The sequence below is a fragment of the Misgurnus anguillicaudatus genome, chromosome 20, assembly GCF_027580225.2.
Source record: "Misgurnus anguillicaudatus chromosome 20, ASM2758022v2, whole genome shotgun sequence".
Taxonomy (NCBI): domain Eukaryota; kingdom Metazoa; phylum Chordata; class Actinopteri; order Cypriniformes; family Cobitidae; genus Misgurnus; species Misgurnus anguillicaudatus.
The window spans coordinates 14,190,192-14,216,414 of record NC_073356.2 but is presented as its reverse complement, the minus strand read 5'-3'; the positions used below and the strand labels follow the sequence as shown (position 1 = coordinate 14,216,414).

The 26,223-nt window shown below is 36.9% G+C and overlaps 1 protein-coding gene across 1 annotated transcript in view; it reads right to left on the bottom strand.

The window, feature by feature from the left end:
* Positions 1–21,625, bottom strand: part of rims3 (regulating synaptic membrane exocytosis 3) — a 77,568-nt gene extending 55,943 nt beyond the window's left edge. Inside the window, exons 1-2 of the mRNA XM_055219475.2 lie at positions 21,413–21,625; positions 7,830–8,112 (exon numbers count right to left, since the gene is read on the bottom strand). Coding sequence (XP_055075450.1) covers positions 7,830–8,079 — 250 coding nt within the window. The 5' untranslated portion in view covers positions 8,080–8,112; positions 21,413–21,625. The remainder of the gene's footprint in view (positions 1–7,829; positions 8,113–21,412) is intronic.
* Positions 21,626–26,223: the final 4,598 nt, after the last annotated feature.

Sequence of the window (26,223 nt, the reverse complement as noted above, 5' to 3'; positions counted from 1 at the left end):
TACACAAAAAAGCAAGGCTATGCACATTCATAAATTAGCAAGAGTAAAGATGCTTTTCCTTGAGCTGTTTTTGGGAGTACAGGGCTCACCAGGAGAGCAGGGTGAAAGGATGAGTCAGAGCTTACAGGTTTGAAGACGCTCTTTCCAGTTTACTGTGATCACTAGCACCTCCTTAAACTGGCTAAGAATAGCAGTGCATAAATGCAAGCTCCAAATGTGACCTACCATGTACCTATTTCTCAGCTGGATAAATAAAAGTGCACTGAAATTAAAGGTGCAATGTGGGACTTTTAGAAAGATCTCTTAACAGAAATGTAATTTAATATACATCAATATATTATCAGTGTTGTATAAAGACCTAACATAATGAACTGTATTGTTTTTATAACCTTAGAATAAGACGTTTTTATCTACATACACCGCGGGTCCCCTTACATGAAAGTCGCCGTCATGTTTCTGTAGCCCTAAATAGACAGCGCATTTCATCCCTAAGTCGTCCTGTGGTGGCTACCGTAGCTTCTCTTTGCGTTTTAAATTGTTTAGCTTCAAATTTGATGCACGTGTTCAAATTTTTTGCTATGCGATAGTTACGAGAGATTGATAACCGATGCGGTTTGGATTACTGACATCACAGCACCACATTTTATTAGAAGTCAAATTGATTTTACTCAGCCGTATATGTTTATGAGACCTCTAAACATTTAATTCCCTGAAGCAGATCGAGAATGATAACAAAGCCAATGAATGAGTTGTCCAAGAGTTGTTAAACAGCATTTTCCTAATGTCATCTCTGTTGGTGGGAATAGAAGCTTTTCAGCACCGGAAGGTTGCGGCCCGCTGGGCACATTGTGAAAGAGATGTCTATCAGGAGAGGAATGTAAAACGCAACAGGAAAAACGACACCTGCTTTGAGCCAGATGATCAATATATTGACCAGTGTGTCATCTGGAGCGTGTAACTGCACTCCAAATTGATTTTAATGACACATCTTGATCGAAGACTGTAAGCAGAATTTGAGCACCTTACACTATTGAAACAGTTAATGCTACCTCAAGGCAATTCACACTTATTTTACGGGGTGGGTATTTCATATTAATTCGTACGACTGCATTCGCACCCGCTGACCTCAGAACAGTTTATTCTCTTGTGTCCTCTTTTACAACCCATACAGCAAAAAATATATTTTTCCTGGCCAAAATATAAAAGTTAATAAAGTATGTATAAAATATAATATTTTTGCAGTTAAAAATATATTTCTTTTCATTTTACAGGTTTGTAACAAAAAACAAGTTTTTCTTCCAATGCGACTTAAATATAAATGCTTTAAAGGGGCCATGTCACAAGACTTTTTTAAGATGTCAAATAAATCTTTGGTGTCCCCAGAGCACATATGTAAAGTTTTAGTTCAAAATACCATATAAATAATTGTTTATAGCATGTTAAAATTGCCACTTTGTAGGTGTGTGCAAAAATGTGCGGTTTTGGGTGTGTCCTTAAAAATGCAAATGAGCTGATGAAATTCAAACACTGATCACAATGATGGTGGTTTGTTGAAATTGAAACTCAATTGTGCTGTGAATTATTTTCTCTCTTTCTTTCTTTCTTTCTTTCTTTCTCTCTGCACTAAATGGCAGTGCTGTGGTTGGATAGTGCAGATTAAGGGGTGGTATTATTATAATAAGAACTCCTTATGACATCATAAGGAGAGCCAAATTTCAACAACCTATTTTTTCATTTGCTTGTAGAGAATGGTTTACAAAAACAAAGTTACTGGGATGATCTTTTTCACATTTCCTAGGTTGATAGAAGCACTGGGGACCCAATTATAGCACTTAAACATGTCAGATTTTCATGCCATGGCCCCTTTAATGTAGGGGAGAGCGGGGTAAGTTGTCACACTTTTCACACTGTCTAACATTTACTGAGCACCATATAATACATCACAATGGTATAAATCTTATACCAAATGAAAAAAGGAAGTCTTTGGCACATATGTTGTATTCATTACATTTTCATATCTTATCTCATTATGGAGTTGTAGACTAATGAATAGAGAGAATGGTCACTTGTGACAACTTGCCCCATCGGCGATAAGTTGTCACACTAGATTATCTAAAAAGAAGAACACAACTGGGTGATTCTCACAAAATCTAGATTAATAAGGTGCCCAGCATCATAATTTTTAAAAAGCCCTTTAAGACAATTTTTTGCACATATAAGATTAAGGTCTGAACTTACTGAACATTATATTTAGAGGACTTAAAAAATATTTCCTATAGAATTATTTACATTTTTTTAAATTATCATTATCGAAAATGATCATTACCGCAACATGATATTACATTAAATATATGCATTTACAAACTCATGTTTCGGTAATGAGAACTTAAAAGCTGTCTAGGTACTATGACAAACAAAATTTCAACTTTTATCTGGAGAGAAAAAATAAGAACTGCTTACCTGGTAGCCATCTTGAGTGTCACAGTCAATTATGTCCCTTACAACTTTTTTTTTTAAACAATGATTGAAAATTGTTGCGAAGGATGAGAAAATTGGTCTTGGACACATTTATATTCCTTATTATTCTCTACATTTATAGATGATCACCAAATACCACATGTTTCTTTATTGTAAATGTTTATAGTATAACATACACTGAAGCTTTTATTTTTTAACCAAATTTGAATATTTCCATGTCAAAGAACCCAAATCCAGTCATGGACATGTTGCGGTAATGAAAATTTTCCCTTTAAATGTGGAAAAACCAACAAAATTGGTTTGTATGATGTCATTTGAAATCATGTGCAAAATAGTACATTTACTTTTTTTATTAAAATGTTTCATGACACCTCATAAGTCTAATTTCGCGAGAATCACCCAACTACTTAATTGTGATTATTCATTTTAATTTTTAAATTCAAACCAGAACTGGAAATATTATCATATCACACTGCGCTTAAAGTTAAAGTGCATTTTTCCTTTACTTTAAAAAAAAGAAAGAAAATTGTGCTAACGTCAGATTAGAGTGATTTTGACCACATGTGAACACAAAGTTGACTATAGAAGTCGTTACACAAAGTGGCTATTTGATTTTTGAACAGTGTGAGAACTTACCCATGTGACAACTTACCCCACACTCCCCTACTTTTTTAAAATATATTTTAAAACATTAAAAAAAGGCCACAAAACGTATTGGTGGAAAATAAATTTTTCAAACATATTTGAAAATATAATTTTTGTCCTATGGGCATGGTTGCAAATCTTAACTCCTCAACCAAGAACAATACCACATCTTTGAGACTGGGCTTACTAAATGTAACAAGTGAACAATTAAGCATTGAAAAATACATTTGAATATTGAGGCTGACGTCTCCCTCAATGCCTGTTATGGTTACTTTAATCTGATCAACCATTTCCATGGCTGAGAAAGCCCTGCAATTAGAATGGCACAATAAGAGATTACAGATGGAAATGTGTAGTTGTTTTCCCCCAGTGTCACATTCAGATATATCTAAATATAGAAGCACTTCCTTCATTAGCGTGACCCTCAGTACATACATACGTCCTGCAGGGAAAAGACTGACAGGTCATTCTGAAAGAAGTGCTGTCAGCTGTGTTTTATTAAAAACTGAGGATCAGAGGAGTCGCGTGAAGCTGCCTCGCTGTCACCATGGAGACTGAGCGGATGCCAGCAATGTTTTCCTGACAGACCGATTCAGCGTTGCAGCGAATGTAAAAGTGCTATGTTGTGCCATGGCAGCCAGTCACCCATATGGTCCAAGTGCAAAGTTAGCAAATACATACAGAGAGAAATTAGGTAAACTACTCATTTTATTCCAAACTTATTCAGTTTAATCTCAAGATGCAAACAGAGCTAATGCTTTTCATTGAGACTTCTAAAAGAAGATCGACATTTTTCATAAAGTTTGTATTAGTTAGTTGGATACAGTAAGTCTCTGGATAACTTGGGATTAAAGGCACACTCCACTTTTTTTGAAAAGATGCTCTTTTTCAATCTCCCATAGAGTTAAACATTTGATTTTTACCGTTTTGGAATCCATTCAGCTGATCTCCGGGTTTGGCGGTACCACTTTTAGCATAATCCATTGAATCTGATAAGACCATTAGCATCGATTTTCAAAAAAAGTGGAGTGTCGCTTTAACTTACAGGAGTACATAGCCTGCCATCAAGCAGGTTTGAAAAGCTGGATTCATTGCTCCTGTGTTCCTGTACCTCAATTGTTAGTAATGCACTAGCATGTAGCAATGCAAAGATTATGTGTTCGACCCCCAGGGAACACACAACATATTGATAAAATACTATATGGTTTGAATACCCTATTGAAAAATCCAGCTAAGACCAGCATAAGCTGGTAGCTGGTTTTAGCTGGTTTAAGGTGGTTTATGCTGGTCCTTCCAGCCTGACAAAGCTGGTCATGCTGGTGGGCCAGCTGGTCTCCCAGCCTGACCAGCTAAGTCCAGCTAGACCAGCTTAAAAAGTGACCAAAACACAGCTAGACCAGCTTGCTACACCAGCAAGACCAGCTTCCTACACCAGCAAAACCATCTAAAATCAAGCTGGAGACCAGCTTAAACCAGCTCACCAGCTTATGCTGGTTTTAGCTGGATTTTTCAGTAGGGTAGTGTCTCCTAAGTGCATACATGTAAAAGCTTTTTCATTAGTTCACTTTCTCTTAAGTAAAGCCAAATATTGCCAAACAATTATAAAGGACTGTACTTAAAAATTGAAAAGCAATTACACATAAATAGAAGTCTGTTTACCAGTCAATCACCTACAGTATAGAAATCTTCATCATCGCTCAATTTCACTTCATCTTTCATCGTCTTAAGCTCAAAACAAAGTGACAGCAACAGTATTCATCTTCATCACAGCTACTGTAAATACGACTACAGTTTGGATAAAAACGCTTGGCTAGAGCAGAGGTGCTGACTAAACGCTCCAGACAGGTAAACCACGGAGCCAAATCACCCCCCTTCCCCCAACCCCTTAACAAAACCCAGTCTGCAGTCTCATCAACCCTGCTGGAAGAAGAAAAGGGATGACAGCACATGAAAAGGTCATGCTTTATAAAACATGCATGTGATTAAAACACATGTCACAGAGAAAAAGATATAGACCCATCCTACATACCCATCATAGCGACTGTTGCTCGGACAAGCTTTTGCTTTCTTCTCATGTGTGCATTCAAAATGTTTAAATAAAAAAATCACATACATTATCTGAAAATAGCTCTGTGTCTCTGATTGGCCAGCTAATCTGTACGTTGTGATTGGCCTGAATACCTTTGACGTCAGCCGGAAATGTGACGCTCTTTACCATGTTTGAAAGATTCGTTCACAATGAAATGCTAACAGAAGTTAACTTACAGGCTGTGAGTCCAAGTGGGAGGAATTATGATAATTGTCGGTCTTGTCTACATCACCAATCCCAGGAAGTAAACTGTTGCCTACAATCCGTGTGTTTGTAGTAGACCAAGAAAAGAGATTTACGTTGAAGATGATAACTTGCGCCATTGTTTACTTTGGGGTTTGTACCTTTTGCATATCTTTCACATGTACTAATACACACCAAAGGAAATGTAAAATCGTGAATCGGACCATAGGTGCTCTTTAAATAAGTAAGTCAGAAAATACTAAAAACATGTCATTCACATGAAGAAACGCCAATGCCCACGATTTTAATATTTATGAATAGGAATATACGTAAAAATCTGTACGTCTGTAAGGCTGTTAATACGTAAATAATTAACGTATTAGTCCTGTCAACACATCGATATTATACGTTATGAAAACGTGTGTGATACCACACTTTACGTAAAAATACACACGTTTTCTCTTGAGATCACGTTGACCTTATCCAACACCGATCATTTGGCCACAACACAGAGAGAGCGAGCGAGAAAGACATTTACACAGCCTTTCCTCCTGGGCACAGAGGCTGCAATTACTCCACATGAGCATGGTTACACTGGATGAGAGTAAAAATAACATGATATAATAAGAAATGAGGCAAAAGAAAAGAAAAGAAAAAGATCCATAGATAGAAATCAAGGTTGGTCACTCTCTCTCTCTTTCTCGCTTTCACTCATTCAACAACTAAATTTGAACTAATGCACTTTAGATGCAGGTTTATTTCTGGGCACAAGTATGGTTATATTCAGCCATTGGTGAGTAAAGTAGGGTGATCAGGAGGTTAGCCTGTTCCACGAGCAGGGCACAATCTTCTCAATAATGTACAACCTTTATATCTTGTGGCCATAAAAAGTATTACTTTATATCACCAGTTACACAGCCTTGATTTATTATTTAGGGACCCCAAACTGTATGACTTAATGCCAAGTTTACACTACAAAACATTTCAAAAGTTAATCTTTTTCAGATGGAGCTCAAATCTGATTAATCCCAAAATAAATGCATGAACTCCTTTACAGAACCTGCAAGATGTTTATCAAAAGAGCAACCATCAAAATTTTGTTTTTTTATAACTGGATCTTAAAGAGGACATATCACAAAAATCTGATTTTTTCAATGTTTTGGGTCCCCAGTGCTTCTGGGTGAACCCAGTAACTTAGTTTTGGTAAGCATGTGGAAAAATCGCTCATTGAAATTTGGCTCCCCTTGTGATGTCAGAAGGCAATAATACTGCACCTTATTCTGCACTATCCAACCACGACACTGCCATTTAGTGGAGAGATCAGCTCTTTTGCATTTAAAAGGACACACAAAAATGGCAGATTTTGCTCACACCTACAAAGTGAGGATTTAAACATGATGTATTAAATGATCTATATGGTATTTTGAGCTTTATTTGAGATTTATTTTAGCATCTTAAACATTTCTTTCGAAATGTCCCCTTTAATATTGTGTGGAAATTGAAGAGTGTTTGTTGCCTGAATTGTTCCTGACAGAAAGCTTCCAGGTATTGAAGTTACTTTGTTTTCTTTGTACATCTGACTTCTCAACCACAATGATTCAATAATGATAATATTCAGCTTTGCCACTCAGGAGTCCCATTATTATTTTTACGACCACTGGTTACGATTTATGAGAAATAAAGCATTTGATTTTAAACAACATAATAAAACTACATTTATTAGATTTCAAGTATTTGTCAGGTATAAATGTCACAGCCAATCAGAACATTTTAACATGCCAATGAGATTTTACTGAGGGTGTGACAAAAACCAAGCAACTGGCATGCCATGCTATTCATTTTTTAACATTAAAGATATGAATCACTTTATCTATACAGTATTGATATCTTCAAATTGGTGATATTTTATGCAAAGTGACTTTTTTATAAAAGTGAGGAAAAACAGCAATCATCGCGAGGCAGTAATAGTTATTTTGCCATCCTATAATAATTATTTGTCACTTTTGAGACATCAGGGACAGGTCGGCTATATACTGTGGCATTACTATCATCCAAAGGAAATGTTTAATTAGTTTTGATAGTTTGGTTTAAATATCAAATCCTGCAAAAAAGTCCCAATGACACAGAAAGCTGTGATCTAGAAAGAACAAAAAGCAGAGAAAAAACTTGGAGGCAGAAAATAGGCAAATGGATATATTTAGACTGTGATTTTGAAGTGACTTAACTGTGAAAGTGCATAGATGTGAAATAGCAAACTCAACTAGCAGCGAACAAGCGAAGAAAGTTGAGGTGAGGGAAAAATAAAAAGCGACAAAGTAGAAATGACAAATAGTTCTGGCTGCTACAGTGAGAGTCAACTGAGGCAACAAGCATAAATAACACCAAACAACAGGGTAGATAAAACAACCAGACAGAAATTGTCAAAGCGTCTTACCTTGTTGGTTGAGTTGCAGTGTGCTCTTGCTCCACTGTGACAGACCCACAATAGCCACCATTTTGGCTCCGAGACTGGAGCGACGTTTCTTGTTTCCAGCCAGGCCTGTGGCGTCGGGACCCGTGTTACTTGGGCTTTTTTCCAGATTGTACATGGCCCCGCTTATGCTGGAACTGCGAATCACGTTACGGGCCGCCACTGCGCTCATACCCCCTGGACTTGGGACGTCCACTGAGCTGCTGAGCATCATGGTTCAACTGGAGCCTCTGGACACGGGGCTGGACTGAGAGGAAGACAGTGAGTAAAGAGTTAAATGTTGATCTATAATGAATGATGAATGATTCAAGTATGAAACAATGCTTTTAACAGCGGGTTGGCCTAGTGTTTAAACTTAGAAGTTATCTTTGAATTATTGCTATTGTTCCCTCCATCTAAAATGTAACCCAGCAAGCAATTTGGGCTAAAACAAGGCTAAATTTTGGCTGTCAGTGAAAGTCTAATAGACGTCTACCATAGCCCAAGAATAGACTATACGTATAAGTTTAATACAAAAGAAAGCAAACACCTTGAACTTTGCCTACATGTTTGAATATCATACATCTTCAAGTTATTTTGGCAAAAATGGCATGTAATCAAATTCAAGGCTATTTAGGGTAGAAGTGGGTTACTCATAGCCGTTCTATATTGGGTCTATAGTTAGCCATCATTTTAACGTCTTGGTTTTTGCTTGCTGGGAAGCTAATTTGTACCTTTTAAGACTGGGCAAAAGAGATTTATATTTACAATATATATTTACAAGACTGTGTTGTTTCCCCTAAAGGGCAAAGTATAGTCAATTTTTTATGTGTAAGCGAAGGTCTGCGTACAGTGTGCATGACAAAATTTTCGTCATCAAAAGAGTGCACGAGTATTATACGTGCACCACTGGATTTTTTAAATCCCACGTACAAACGCTTAAGTCACACATGCGTGTACATGACAATTTAGTATGTGGCCATGTCCCAATGCGCAGTCTGTGTACATGAGTCAAATAAACTATACTTTGCAAGGCTGTGCATTCAACCGTGTGCGTACGTTTGCATACACTATACTTTGGGTTTTAAGGACTGTGTTTTATTTCACAAATGTAACTATTTAAATATACAGATGTAGACACAGGTATTTTAGTGCAAGATTAAAAAATGCAAAACATTTAATAAAAAATTACATGCTTTAAATGGGACATTTCACAAGACTTTTTTAAGATGTCAAGTACATATGTGAAGTTCTAGCTCAAAATATTTTATAAATAATTTATTATAAAATGTTAAAAATGCCACTTTGTAGGTGTGAGCAAAACTGTGCCGTTTTTGTGTGTGTCCTTTTAAATGCAAATGAGCTGATCTATCAACTACATAGGAGTGCAGTTGTTGGATAGTCCAGATTAAGGGGCGCTATTATCCCCTTCTGACATCACAAGGGGAGCCACATTTCAGTGACCTATTTTTTCACATGCTTGCAGAGAATGGTTTACCAAAACTAAGTTCCTAGGTTGATCTTTTTCACATTTTCTATTTTCTAGGTTAATAGAAGCACTGGGGACCCAATTATAGCACTTAAACATGGAAAAAGTCAGATTTGCATGAAATGTGCCCTTTAACATGTTTCAGATTTACATACAGTATAAAGAGTTTAGATGCAAAATCCTAAGTGCGTCTGACATGTTTTCTTGTAAATTAGCTTTTTTAACAGGCTCTTATGTTTAGGTTCAATATTTTCACTTTAATGGCAATGAAACGGTTATTAGTCAGTTATTGAAATGCCTTATTTTCACAGATTGTCACTATGGTCATTGATATTTCAGAAATTTGACTGTCTTTCGCTGCAAAACCCTCTAACGCTACGTACACACCAAACGCGGGGCATCGTGTTACTCGCTCTAGATTACTCACAGGATTTAACATGCAAATTTATATATTTTCAACTTGGGCGAAGACGTGTTTGAGGCGTATTTTCACGACAAACACGCCGCCCATATCGCGTCATTCGCATCGCCCCATGCAAATTCTTTAACATAAAATAAAGGCATTTAAATAAAAAGCTACGATTGTATACATCAAAACCAGTGATTTGTCACACATTTTTCCTCAGTTGGTATGGCTCAGCTTTTAAGGACATGGAGCACAGGCTCAGAATGATGCTGACCTGATAAATTATTTACAGCAAGAACTGGGATGACATCTAAAAGTGCGAGTGAGCTGACAAATAACAACAGTCTCATGCAGGTGAAAAAGCCACGACATTCTCTCCTCGTGTAGATTACCCACAATGAAACAGAGGTTTGTGGATCAAGTTTAGTTGCTTGGTGAATTTGAAAAAAAGGTAATCCATCCATGCTATCTTTATTTGTCTCTGTGTACAGCATCTGCCTGCATGTTTTTTACACTCCTTTTCTCTATTTTCGCTCCCCTGCCCCCTCCACAACATTCAGTGCTTTGATCTGCTATTCCTCATATCAGCTGAAGTGTTTGTGGATCCATGGCTGTCCTCCCTCTTGGAAATGAATCAGCCTGCCTCCCTGAGTGATAATAATCATAATTTAGAGCTGGCTCGGCACTAACAATCCTTTGAAATGAAAATGGAATGAAAAGAAAGCACAATAAGTCTTTATTATAGTAATCAGTTTGGTTTGGGTCTGCATTTGTGGGGTCTGAATAGATCGAAGAGTGGAGAACAATGCGCCAGAATGACCGATAAAAGCTTGGGTACTACGGACAGATTAAGGCGGGACCTTTCATCAAACAGACCACTGTGGATGGCCTGTTAAATTCTGTGAGCTAATCTAGTCAGAAAGACATCACCTGCACAGACAAAGAGTCACTTTTGGGGTCAACCTGTGAAAGATGAAAATCTTCCCTTTAATTTATTGGCGCTTTTCCACTGCATATACGGCTCAGTCTCTGTAAAAAATAAAAAGCTGGTTCAACTTAAAAAGTAAGTTAGTTGGTTGCTTTAAAAATTTTTATTAATTCAACCCGCCCCCCAGTTTGAGAACCACTGGGCTAGACTGATGCAACTAACAACTAGATCATGATAAAATGGATCGATTCAATTACTGGCAAAAAACTGCAAGCAACTAGGACTTGTTTTTGTAAAATTGTTGAAACCTTGTATAGCACTTCCGTATAGCAAATCACATACAGAAATGTTCTACTTACTGTTGTTAGTCATTTTGGATAAAAGAGTCTGCTAAATGCTACTACATTTGAAAAGCTACTACAGTCACAATATCTCTCCAGTGTGTACAAAACTAATTATAAAGGTTGTGTTTTATATATTTATGAACAGCATGGCTGTGCTGCTGGTTCATCAAGTAGACCAGAACCAAATCAGCTTTTCAACCAGCTTCGCAGATTTGTATGATTCTTCAGAAGATGCACTTTACCAGTGAAATAAACAACAAGATGACCCTCCAAAGGCGTTCTCGAACAGTCTCTTGGTGGAGTCAAAACGTTAGAGAAGTGAAGGGGTTGTCATTAGTCACCAAAGAAAACGGGCCAGCCCATCCATCACTGCCCCCTTAACCCACTTCTCTATACAGGATGTCTTAATTTGGGCCTGTGCTGAACACATTATCTCCTTATGGCTCTTTTTATGGGTTGGAGAAATAAGATGAATTATATGACCTCTTTGGGGTGATACTGACAAAATTTGTGCAATTTAAGCTTCTCTATTGGAGATGCAAAGATCAGCTTTAGTTAAGGTGGCCACAGAGTCAGGTCATGACCAATTGCATTTACTCTGCTGTCACACTTAACATGGGACTTATGAGTAATCGACTGACACATTAAACAGTTAATAGAATAAAAAAGTATAATTGTTTTTGGCCTTAATGATGTCGGGGCAGCAATTAATCAGTTAACTTGTTAAGGTAATTAAATAGATTTTACTAATTTGAAAGATTTGAAAGTGCAAGCTTGCAGTTATGGCTTTGTCAGGAGAAATATTGACAAAAAATTATATTCTTTTGACACTCTTTTCCATTGCTATATGTTTTGGCATCACGGATTGGATCTTCATTTAATTTCCTGTTTCAAGCCGCACATTTTCTGTGATTATGGGCTGTACATTACTCTTGAGGTTGAGAGAAGAGAGATGAAGAGGATGTGTGAAAATAATGTCTGTGGGGTTTCTGTCAATGCACAAGCTATGCTGTGTCATGGACTGAGTAATGCTACAGTCACGCTCATATAGGCAGTGACCTTAAAAGCTATATTAGTATTGACTGCTCATAGATGTAGTGTGTTGACATTATTAGATTTAAATGAAAACATGATTTAAGAGAGAAAGAGAGAGAGAGAGAGAGAGAGAGAGAGAGAGAGAGATGAATTAAAGGATTAGTTCATTTTCTTTTAAAAAATCCAGATAATTTACTCACCACCATGTCATCCAAAATGTTGATGTCTTTCTTTGTTAAGTAGAAAAGAAATTGTGTTTTTTGAGGAAAACATTCCAGAATTTTTCTCATTTTAATGGACCCCAACAATTAACAGTTTTAATTCAATTTAAAATTGCAGTTTCAAAGGACTCTAAATGATCCCAAACGAGGCATAAGGGTCTTATCTAGCAAAACGATTGTCATTTTTGGCAAGAAAAATAAAAAATATGCACTTTTAATCCACAACTTCTCTCTTTATTTAGATCTTACTTTATTTGTAACTTTGTTCTTTCTATTTTTATAGAAAATGTTCATTTCTTAATTTGTTCTTATTTTAATTTCCCAGCCCCAGTTTTGCTGATCCGAAAATTATTATTTGATCTATGATTTAAAAAAACGCAATGTAATCCATTTAACTAATACTATATAGTAAAATTATGTAATTTGAGAGTAGGCACTTAGGTCCACCCTATTTTACCCCTATTCTGTTTAAAATGTCTGGCCTTGCAGTGTTTCAATTTGAAGGGTAAAAAACGTTAAGGGTTTGAGTTAAGGGTAATTTGGGGTTTCTTTGATTAAAACCAGGATCAGATGATTGTTGATCCAGGATCACATCTTACTTTGTCAAGTCACAGCGACCCTATAATGAAGGGTGGGTGGGGCTTGGCCGAGGGGGTGGGGCTTAGCTAGGGGACCCCCCATAAGCTTTGACATAATTCGAACACTGAACAACAGTACATGTTGACCAGCACCTAAACATGTACTGTACATTTCTTGATTCTGTGTGTGTCATCTTTGGATAAAGGTAAACAAAAAAAACACTTCTTTCTTTCTTACCCCTCCTTTTTTCATTTTCTCTTTCTATTTTTGTTTAGGTTCAGATCGAGTAAATTCTCCTTTTGTGAGTGTACACTCTTTGGTTCGGGTGGTGGATCGGAAATACTAATTCATCTAGAAGCAGATTTACACTCCTTGCGCTCATACTCGCACTCTCTTGCACTACACATAACTTAAAACTACATCCAAAAGATTGCATGCACAAGTGAGAGAAAGATGCGGTAGAGGGGGCCGCAGACCAACAAGATGAGTGACAGCACATATAAGAGCTGCGGCCGACCGCAGAGAAGCTGCATATTTAATGTGCCCTTTTAATCCCAGCGTTATGATGCTTCAATTATTGAAGAATGATGGGGACATAGGGCATCAAATAAACCAAGATCTGCAGTTAAAACCTTTATTAACCCATTTACTCCTAAAACGCCTATATGTTATTCTAGTATAAATACCCTTATCTCCTGAGGGTTTTTCGAAAAAATACTAAGAATTGTCAACATCTACCAAAAACTTAATATCTAAGCCTCTGTAGAACTTAGAAACATGAAATAAAAGTAACCGGCCGTAGATGTAATGTTTCGGCACACAGCATCAGGCACAAATGGGTTAAATGTTTGTGAGAATCCTTGAGGTATGCATATATGAAAGTGTGCATAATTATTACATAATAAAAGGGTTTAATTGTGAATAAACTAAATCACAAAGGTGACATTAGGTTGATTCAGTTAACATACTTTACACAACTGCCAACCTTTCCATGAAAAATAGTTTTTACCGAAAGTTTTGAACCATACTGATATCTGAGATGTCAGTATTTGGTGGCCTAAATAGTAAATGGACTGCATTTATATAGAACTTTCATAGACCAATGGCCCTCCAAAGCGCTTTACAATTTTGCCTCACATTCACCCATTCACTCACACATCCATAGTACATTTCCATTTGGCCTAAACACCAATATGAGGTCTTTGTATTACTTTTCATAAGTAGTTTTTTCCCCAAATATTTTCTATGGTTAGATAAGTGCGGCTTTCAGAATTGTCACATCCATAATGTTGTTGCTTCCTCTTCATAAATGTGGACATAAAAATTTGAATAAATATAATTTGTTCTTTTTCTTTTAAATTGTTAAGCACTTTGGGCAATACAAATTGCATAAAAATGTGCTATATAAATAAATAAAAACTTGAAACTTTAAAGAATCGCCCCTTCTCCATTTATTCAGTATTATTGCTTTTGGCATTTTATTCCTACAAAGTATGTTGTCTCCCAAAAAATCTGTAACACATGCATAACTTCCATTATAAAATAGAAAAAATGGGTAGACTGATATGTATGGACTCTATCATCAGGGGCCTGTTGCACAAAAGTAGAATTAAGACATCCAGGATAAATGACTGAGCTGAGCTCAATGAAGCCAAAACAAGTGCGTCCAGGCTTAATTGGTTGCACAAAGACCAAGCCAGGATGATCAGACACGGATTCATCAAGCCAGGTGAAACCAATCCTGGATAGGTGCGCGCTCACGGCTCACTCAACTAGACCCCGCCACCGATCACAGATTCACCGATTCACCATGGCAACTAGCGGCGTTCTTTTCCCCGTCAGAGGCACAAATCCATACGAGGAGGTAAAAGACATAATTAAGAAGAAAGGCAACACCACCACAGTGATAAAGCAAAGAGAAAAGGCGTGGCAAAGTATTGCAGACCGCCTAAATGCTTATGTAGTGCACAATTACACACTCACCGCTCCGCTGAAACATCACAATTACAATTCAAATATTTAATTCACATCTCCAAAAACGCAATTGTACTCAGTTATTTTTTTATTGAAATGGACTGCAAATATGAGTGAAATTGTGTAAAGTAACTCCATCACACTGGATAAGGTTTCAATAAATTATTATGAAAGCTTACATTATTACTACGCTCATTATGTACTCTGCTTCTTATGTTGTCCACCGTTGACTTTTTTTCTGCTTTTATTAATGTAAAGCTGTTTGAAACAATTGTGAAAATCTCTTTATAAAAATAAATAAAAATTTAATTGAATAAATAGATGAGCTATTAATAATAATCAATTTAATTTATAAAGCGCCTTTCAAAGGACCCAAGGTCACTTGCTCATTGCACTGCAAAAAAAAGACTTTCTTCGTGTGTTTGTCTTGCTTTCAGTTAAAATATCAAGAAATTCTTAAATTAAGATGTATTAAAAGTTTTCTTGAAATATACTTTTTCATAAACACTTAATTTAAAACAAATGTTCATATTCCATTGGCTAATTATTAGCATATTCCATCCTTATTTTCCTAGGTCATGTTGCTCATCAAGAAAATGCATCTTAATTTAAGGTTTTTTTTTATATTTTTACTGAAAACAAGACAAAAATACAAAGTAAGTCATTTTTTGCAGTGTGACTCCATTGAATGTTCTTGTGTGATAAAGAAAGTCTCTCTTTGTGTGTGTGGTGTGTGTGTGTGATGTAGATTAAATATGACAGGTCAAAATCAAATACAAGAACATTCTGCAGAATGGTAAGGGCCCTGACTAATACTTAATAATGCACAAGCATAGATTGTACCCAGAAGGTGCCTGCTTACACATTGTCTGCACTGTTTTAGCAGTGAAAAGAATACCCAAAAGCTGACCTCACCCCAGCAGAGGCCAGCTTTGGAGCTAAATAAAGGCAGGCCTGTTGGAGAGGATCCCGGGGGAAAAGAGACAAGCATAGGTCCCTCCCAAGATGCCACCCGCTTCATACAAGGTATGTTCTTCCATCTCTACATGGGACACAATCACATTCATATTGAATCTATTTGGACTGTCTGACTTTGGTTTGCCTATTGCCTTGCAGTGTCTGGCAGCACTGTGCTACCACCAAAGCCACCAGCACGAGCACCAGACGACGCCGATCCAGTGAGCACTCCATCAAAGGCATACTGTAGGCCTGGGATGTCTTGTCTACTAGCTTCGATATGAATCCGATTAAATGTGATAGGGTTTAAGGCCCCATTTCATCAGCACATAACAGCGATGATGATGAGGAGACCATCTCTCTGGATTCCAGAAGGCATGATGTATCATGTCAAACTTGTGAAAGTACTATTCAGTCTACAATGGTGAGGAGTCATAATTTGGAGCCATCACAAAATCTTATTTATTTTACAGGACCCAGTGTCATTGATGGACTGGACTGCACACACATAAGGATAAAAGCCCCCTCAGGTGCCCATGAGGCAGATTTGGTAAATATGAAATCTTTTTACAGCATTAATGTTCAGGTGAACATAACTTTTTGATCTTTTCCATTGAACACTGGCAAAATGGTCTGACTCAGTCCATGACTCCAGAATCTTTTGGACCTCTGAAATCTATCAGCGCCTATCACAAGGTGAGCCACACAACCCCTATTAATAACCACTTTTTACATAATGGCTGTGTCAAGAATATCACTCTGTTTATGAGGTATTAATGATGAGATTTTGTGTTGACAAGTGAATTCTCTGGTGTGTTGCTGGGAGACAGGGGGTGTGGCTGCCAGCCTTTTTTCCTGACACCTTTCACAGACCCCCAGGTAGCACAGCAGGCCTACAACTATGCCCATGCCAGGACCAGAGTTGAAATGACCTTTGGCCTCCTGAAGGCACACTCTCACTACCTTCACAAATTAAGGGTCAGCCCTGTGAGGGCATGTGACAATACTGTGGCTCGTGGTGTCCTCCACAATGTGGCCTGCCTGAGGAAGGAGACGGCCATGGACTTGGACAATTCGGAAATCTTCCCTGATGACAACAGTGGTCGGCTGCTGAGGGACCAATATGTGTTGAATTATTTTAGTTAGTATGTGTGCTTTCAATTATAAATTTTTTTATTTGGCCTCTTTTGATGTTTGTGCTGTATACTGTGTGTATACTGTTTGTAATACATGCAGGGAGGCTACTGCATCCATTAATTTGTCTGTTCAGTTAGTGTGTGTATGGATTTGTCCTGCATTTATTTCAGTGTGCAGACATGTAGGGTGTGTTATATACAGACCTTTGAATGTGTATTTATCCTTTGGTTGTATAATATGCTTTGATTCTGTGCTTTCCATCTTGTAGAGTCACTGTGTGACTTCAGTTTCGAAAGGAGCTGATGGTTTACCTGCTTTGTTTTGTCCTTATTCAATAAAGGAACATAATGTTACACTTTGTGCTTTTTATATTTATATGGAATGTGTATTTTATACGACAGGGTATAAGGGCCACACCGAGGAAAGGAGAAAATCATACATTTCAGGCTGGTTCTTTCTGTGTAAAGATGCATATTGGTTTTACAGTACTGATACTTATAACAATTCGATGCTGATGTGCCAAAAGATTAAGTATGTCCTTTGTTTCTGAAACCATACTAAAGTACAATTCCACGAAATGCCCCACAACTGTTATTGTAACTACTGTCCTCCTCTAAAACAACAAGTTACAATATTACGACTTCATTCTCTCTGTTTTTTTCCTCTGTGGCCCTAATGGTCTATCATTTCATATATAGCCTTATAGTCTTTAGGAAACTGTAAATTATCTAATAATAGCAACATCATCTAAAATCATAGTTTATCCAAAATTATTAAAATTAATTATCACAAACATTTAAAAATGACAGTGTGTGTAGTTATATTTGATAACAATGTATATTGGGCAGTGAAATAACTATTGGTTTCCGTTTGTGGTGACTGCTGACTGACAAAAGGGATGAGATTAGATAGATCCTGGAATTTAGCCTGGTCCGGAGCAGGCTAGCTCCACAGAATAGATCTCCATGGTAATTTATACCATAACATATCCTCCTGCCCCCTATCCAGCTTTAGTGCAACCGGATCACGGATCAGTTGAGCCAGGATCACCAAGATATCCCGGCTTAATCCCTTATCCTAGTTTTGTGCAATAGGCCCCTGGGATTTAAAAAATATAAACAGAGTTCAATATTTTGGTAATAAATGCATTTTCTGAGAATTTATATTTTGATTTTTTTTTACTGAAAATGTCACATTCATAACACTAGAATGAGCTAAATGTACTTTAAATGCTTGGCTAATGCCTAATTGTACTTGAAGTGAAATCATAAAAACAAATTGATGATAAAGTGCAATACATATTATGCATGTTAAATATTATTTATCATAATGTTACCTCGCTCTGTCTCTACGATAACCATCAAGTCCAGGTGACATTTTGATTCTCCCCTTACATTAAGCAGTCTCTATACTGATTTGTAACACTCACTTTTCATAATTCAAAACATGCCACACATTTTCTTGTGGTTGGATATTACTTTTTATGTGAATTTGTACATATGTAAAATGATTTATGCCATTTTAGCTTTACTATCTCAGTAATAAACTTTGTAAGCTGTGATACAGTTACCCTTAAAATGGCTCTGTAATAATATTTGATTTTAATTGTTGCTTTGCAATGACAAAACTGACTACACAATCCAGTTTACACAAATCTCCTCTGCTTCACAATGCCCCTTGTGGTGATGCTGAGAATGCAATGCCTGACATAAATCTGAACACAATGACGCATGAAATTAATCTCATGCAACTAATAGCATTAATGTTTACATATGTGCATACCTGTAGACTATATCTCAGAGGTATGTGTCAGTTAAAGCTATTCTAAAATGTATCAGTTTCAAAGATGACAAATAGTTTGCACACAGATTGTAAGAATTGCACGCTAATTAAATGTGTCAAACAGCAGAATCACATGGCATAACCAACGTGTCCTTGCAAAGATTAGCAGTTCCCATTGACAAGAACTGTCACGGTTAATCCGTGTCATGTCTTGTCTCTGTTCCGATTGTTATCACCTGGACATTCATTGATTAATTACCTGCCTCATCACACCTGTTTGTCATTTAGTCTGTGTGTATATATACCTCTGTCTTCTGTTTGCTCACTGCTGGATCATTGTCATTACTACCCTGTCTGTTCCCCGTGTCACATTTTGGATGTTCCTGTGTTTGCTACCTGTTCGTCATTTTACTCCTCGTGTTTTTGGTTTCCTATTTTATCATTAAATGTTATTTATTTTGTGAATTCTGCGTATGCGTCCTACTTCTCTACTGTGTCATGACAGAATGATCCAGCCAAACTGGACGCAGCAGGTTCACGGAGGGCGGCTCCCCCAGGAGTTTCGTCGAGGGGGAGTAGTGACATCGGGGTTCATTCCCCATCAGCCCCGATGTCTCTTGGGGACCATCGTGAGCGATCGCTCGCTCCTGCGGGAGGAGGATTGGCCCAGGCGGTCCCCCAACGGTTGAGTCGTCGTCGACGGTCCCTCGGAGGACCACCATCCTGCTCGCAGGGGGATCCGGAACGGACCACGCCCGATCATTTCCCCGGGGTGGCTACCGAGGGTCTCCGTTTCCGCGAGGGGATGGGAGATGATTTCCGGGGGCATCTGATCGTCGACGATTCCCAGGAGGGGGGTAATTCGTCTGCCTCGGTTCTCGGAGCGATCACTCCGGTTCCCTGGCGCAGTCCGGCCAACCGTCCTGTTGGTCTCATCCCGGCGGCTGCCGGCTTCGCCAGGGTCCCCAAGCCCTCCACCCCTCCCTTGGACTCTCGCTACCAGACTTTGTTTTTGTTGTTTTATGTGAGTGTCTGGTAGCCACTCGTAGAGGGGAGGGTAATGTCACGGTTAATCCGTGTCATGTCTTGTCTCTGTTCTGATTGTTATCACCTGGACATTCATTGATTAATTACCTGCCTCATCACACCTGTTTGTCATTTAGTCTGTGTGTATATAAACCTCTGTCTTCTGTTTGCTCACTGCTGGATCATTGTCATTACTACCCTGTCTGTTCCCCGTGTCACATTTTGGATGTTCCTGTGTTTGCTACCTGTTCGTCATTTTACTCCTCGTGTTTTTGGTTTCCTATTTTATCATTAAATGTTATTTATTTTGTGAATTCTGCGTATGCGTCCTACTTCTCTACCATGTCATGACAAGAACAGAATAACACTTTGAAGAAAAGTTGCAAAAAAGCTTCAGTAAATACCACAGCTAAAACTACAAATTGCAAATGTATGATAATGAAATAATAACGTCTAATGGTTTATTTCTTCAATCAATCTATTAACTACATCCCACAGGTTTAAAAACTCCAAATAGTTCTTTCAAGCTGCTTGCTACAGAACAGCTTCCAATACTGTATTGAGCTGCTATATATTTATATTATCTGAGCATCGCTATTTAACAAGTTACTGGAGCCCATTTACTGGAAACTCTTGATAAAGACAACCCATTAAACCTAATATTGCCTTTGACCTAACATCAGTGTGTAGGCACCAAACAGTCTGGCAGCTGTGAACAAACCTATAAATCCAAAGGGTTTACTGCCCTCCTAGCTTTATGAGAATGGATGGTGTACTTGAATTAGTGAAAGGTGTAACCGCACCTACTCAAGCCCGTATGGCCTTAAGACACTTCATGGTTTTAAAAGTATCACTGGAACAAAGTGTATCACTGATCTCCAATTATATTATCTATACAGCAGGTTAAGCCGATTAGCTGTCTATTGAGTTTAACAAACTGAACACTCAACAAACCCTCAGTAAATCAATCAGTAAATTGCTCAATGGACAGCAAATGTGCTCCTGTATTGCTCAAGAGCATTGCAAATGATCATGGGTTTGAATGTAATGAAAAAATGTATAGCTTGTAATGCAATTTAAGTCACTTTGGATAGTGTCTGCCAAATGCATAAATGTAAATCAATCAGGTTTGTCATTTAAACAGCTATTATATACCAGCCACTGGGAAACATTATAAACAAATTAAGCACATTTTGATTCAACGTATATATCAGTTTTACACAAATACTGTAGTCATATACTGTACATCAATATGTGTTTTTTACACTTTAAAGTATCAAGCACTCTTTTTTTTCAATTCCCACTTAAAAGAATGCATGTGGAGTGCAACACACCCATAACCTCTAAACTAAATGCTTTAAACATCTATTAAGATATTTAAGAAGTGTATCATACAAACATTATTATGTTCCCAAATGGATGCAGTATTGCAAGCAAGCCACATAGAGACACACAGCACCTAAAAAAAGAGCAAGCAAGATATATATGCAGCACACAAAACAGCGGTGCTTTCCAAATTCGGATTGCAAAATGTATTTCTTTACAACACGGATACGCACAAAGCAACGATGCATGCATGGCAGATTAAATGCTGCATTAGTTGTCATTCACACTGCACGTTTTTCCTAATAATATTTTAAATGCATTTCTGTCATCGTTTTTATATAGGCTATATATATAAACCTCTTACCGGAAACGGCGAGCAGAAGAGGCACTGAAGTGTTGAAGGTTGTCAGATATGGCTGTGGATGTGTCGTATCGTGTGAGATAATGTCATTGTTTAGTTTGGTGCCGGTGCGCTCGGACGGTTCTTGCATCCACAGATCCACAGAGCGACTGAGTGGCGCGCGGCTGAGGCTGCTGATCAGCCTCATCACAGCGAGCGCGTCTCCATGGTTACACACCCGACACCATGGACTCTATTGGAGAAGGTATGTAACCATAGAGACGCGGTCGAGATGAACGCGGCACATGCTTGGCGGGATAAATATTTAGTCTCGAGGCGCAGGTTTAACATGATATCGAGGCGGTTATTAGGATTCTAATGATCTTAGTTCGCATTATCAAGCGACTGTACATCCTGACCAGACACACGTCATTACTGAATCTAGTGTTTGTTTTTCCTGCAGATAGTCATATGTCCAGTATGAATATAATACATATTTATATTATGTACACTCTCAGAAAAAAATGTACAAAAGCTGTCACTGAGAGGGTAACCTTTAAAAATACAGTATTTAACAGTAAAATACAAGTATGCACATTTGGTACCAGTTTGTACCTTTATGGTATGTAGTCTTTTGGTACAAACGTGTACTTATTGAAAGGTTTTACAGTGCCAGTTTTCCCTTTTATTCTAAGAGGCAACATTGGACCATACCGTTTAAAATATTGAAAATTAAACTCAACAGTTGGGTTTTTGTAGAATTAAGTTGCTGGGTTGTTACAACTTATGGTTGGGACAAATATTTGGGACATTTTTCCAAATATTTGTCATATTTTACCCAATGGGTTGAAACAACACTGTAAAAATAAAAATTATTTCAACTGGTAACACCTAAAAATAGATATTTATTTTTATTTTATTTTTAAGTCAAAAATAATTAAAATTTTAAACTTACATTTTTTAGGTGTTACCAAATGATGTATTTTGATCCAACTTTTTACTTTTTACAATAAACTCGCCACTATTATGCAAAAATTTAAAATCTTAGCCATGAAATTTTAAATCAGCATTGGTAAACATGCAAAAATTCTCACCACACAATGCGCAACGCAATATGAGATGATGCATTATTGGATCTAAATGAGTTATTAGTGTGTGGAAACCAAGGACTATTGTATTAATGTAGGCCAGAATGTATTTATGCAATTACCATGTTTGCTTTTTTAACATGTTAAGAGTAATCTTGGCTGAGGGTTTATCTCTGTGGAGAGGTCTGTAAATGGTGCAGATTTTATAATGCTAATCCTCTCTGCGGGGTCACTCAGATCGACCTTTCGTCACTCATACACTATCAGCCCCATGTTTCCTCCTTACAATATATTTAAGATGTATGCCTTATTTCTCATACATTACATGTGTTCAGGAAAATGAATATACATTTTTAGGGGTGGTTGTTTCCCAAACAGGGCTTATCCTAGCCCCAGACTAAAATGCATGTTTTAACTGCCTTAATTTGTACACCTTGTACAGACATATCTTAACATATATCAGTGCTATTGTTTTTTCTAAGGTGTGTTTGTAAAAATGACTTAAATGTTCTAATATAACTAAGGCCTTGTCCTTGATTTATTTAATCCTTGTCTGGGAAACCGCTCCTTTATATATGTGACCCTGAACCACAAAACCAGTCATAAGGGTAAATGTTTAAAATTGAGATGTATACACCATTAATAAGCTTTCCATGGGGTTTGTTAGGATAATATTTGGTGAAGATACAACTATTTAAAAACCTGGTGCAAAAAATCTAAATATTGACTTTTAATTGAAAGTCCTTTGCACTGCATCCACTCACAAAAATCTAAATGTTTTTATATAGACGGTTTCAGCAGTTATAACATAAACAAGCGGCTTTCGTGGAAGACATGACTTTCTGTAAACTCCGCTAAGAATAAATAACAACAAATTCCTTTTAAAGTAGTTTATTTATATAACAAGCAAAATTAACAACACGTAGATTACCCAGGAAACTAAAACATTTGTTATTTTCGACGAGGTATTTGTTCAAGAGTTCAGTTTAGCAACTTGTCAGGGCTGGGTTTCCCGATAACGATTGAACTTAGCACTTAAGAGCGCTTTCTACGAGCTACTTAACGAACATTCGTTGTTCATTTACGTGCGTTTCCCAAATATGCACGTGAAACGATCGCTCGCAGCTGGGTTTTAAGTGCAACTTACGAGTCGCTATCCATTTGTCAACTGCTAAATTGTCACCAATAGAATGACTCGGATTTGTAGCAGAAGTTTGTTAAGGCTAATGATCTTTAGCCGATGTGCACTAATATTTTTTATAATATTTTTTATTATTGTTCGATGACTTTTTAAATGTTTTAAAATTGTTCATAATGAAATATTCTTTTCCGTATTTAGTTAGGACTCGTCCCACTGCAAAATCCCTTCTGCATTGTATATTATAGTTTAGATTATTATTATTATTTGTTGTTTATTATCTATGTTCATTTATTATTAGGGATTATTGCATTGTACCGTAAATATTTATTTGGTTTCTTTAATCAGATGCCATACCCTTCAAAACATTTTTTTTTACTGTAGCCTAGATGAATTATAGCAGCAATTGGTAGGAACCATTTATCAATTTTTACTATTACCAACTTTTACCAAAATTGTATCAAATACGTTTTCCTTCTTTATTAATTTATGTTTAGTCATTTAAATTTGATTTCTCATTTGAATTTTAAATATACTATATTAAAGTAATTTAAACAAATAAACAAAGAAGAACCCAAAAAATTAATATAAATTTAATACATTACATTATCCTTATTGCAGGAGTGCAATTTGCTGGTTGTCCTGCAGGTGACCTTGTAACAATGTTGTCTTACGATGCACTTATGAATTAACGATTACTCCAGAGCACTCGTAGATTTTCAAGTGCTACTTAAGCTACGAAGCTTTTGGGAAACGGCCCGTAATTCTAAGAAGATTCGTACGATCGTTTTTACGATCTACTTAGCCTTACGATGCTTTTGGGAAACCCGGCCCTGACCATTAAAAAACCGAAACCGGAAGTAAAGTTCTGACCAGATGCGTAATTGCGTCACTGCATGTGCGTCCGATAAAACCGTCTATATAGGGAATTTAAAAAAAGTATCTATGGAACATAACCTTTTTTTATCTTAATGATTTTTGGCATCAAAGAAAAATTAATTATTTTGACCCATACATTGTATGTAGACTATTGCTAATACACCCTTGCTAAGACTACATATTAGAAGTAGTGCTTCAGTGAATATTCAAGTTAGAAAAAAGACTTGTTAAGCAGGTCAGATTTGTGTTAAGGAATTAAACGAAGAGAACAAAAAGTTTTCATAGCCATGTTTTTGTACATTATAGTATTAATAATACATGATGAGGTTTTACCAGCAGCAGGTCTGTTTACCAACATCCTGTGTGTATATGAAAACCAGATTAGGAAGGAAACAGTGATCATTTCCTTGTAGCAGACCCTTTTAAAAGGGGGCATCTGGTTGTGTCATGATGAAATTCTTGTTATAATTGTGTGCATCTGTGTTTTATAGTCATACATTTGAATATTAATGATAAAAAAAATCAAACGCTTTATCGGAAATCAAGTTGAATGGTGGGGATAATAAATGAAGATATACTGTAAAGCAACTCTACCTGGGCTTGTGTATAAACAAACTCTTTTTCAGAGTTTACAAAAATCATATTTCTTCAGTCAAAGCTGTGCATGGTGAGTTTAACATCATAATTTTTGCATATTAAAAATACTCGAGTTCAATGCAACACATCAGATATCCCCCATCAAATAAAAGTATGTTTCTCATGAATCAGAAATATTTACCATAAGAGTGAAAGAAAAATATACAGACTATTTTTTACACTGAAAATCTGCTATGCTGTCGGTGTACACTGCACACAGACATACAGCCTTTGCTTGTAAGCCTTGTCCATGTAGTTTTGTTGGTGGTGAATGTTGCTGAATATCACCAGTATAAATAGACCTATAGCATCTGCAGCATAAATGTAAGGTCAGCTAAATTTCACCTCCATTCAGCAGCAGTTCATCTTAAAAATGTGGTGCGACGATAAAACCTGTTTGGCAGATGTCACATAGACCTCCTACACACTATCAATATAGCAATTATAAAATGACAGGACCAGATTCAATATACACTAACACAGCATCTTTGTTAAGAACGTCCCTGTACTGATTCAGCACCTTGCTTCAGGAAACCTTGCAAAAAATCTCTTTCAAAAAGTCAATCTGGTGTTTGGCCAATATTGCCCTCTGCTGTACACACTTCATCATTCAGCAATAATTGTTGCATAAAAGCATTAGGCTTATAACATGTGGTTTAAACAATATAGGGTGGTTTCCAGGACATTGTTTAGATTAATCCAGTACTATTCCTTAGTTATATTAGGACGTTTAAGTCGTTTTTACAAACAAGCCTTACAAAAATCAATATTGGTGATCATCTTGAGAAACAATACCAAAAACTATTAGTTGTTATTTTTTGATTTAAAAAGGTTTTTTAAAGTCATTTTTATTCTGCAGTTGTTACCATAATAAAAATCTGTTTCTGTATTTTTAAATTCAACTATTTTAAAGGGATAGATCACCCCAAAATGTTATTTACTTCAAATACCCTTGTGTCATTTGAACCCCTAATATCTATTTTCTTTATTTTTTTCAGTATGGTTTTGGGTTTTCTGGTTACTAAGTGGATTGTGATTGCCTGTTAAAGTGTATAAAAGACCCAAAAGAGTCAAACTCTACTCGACTTTATGCT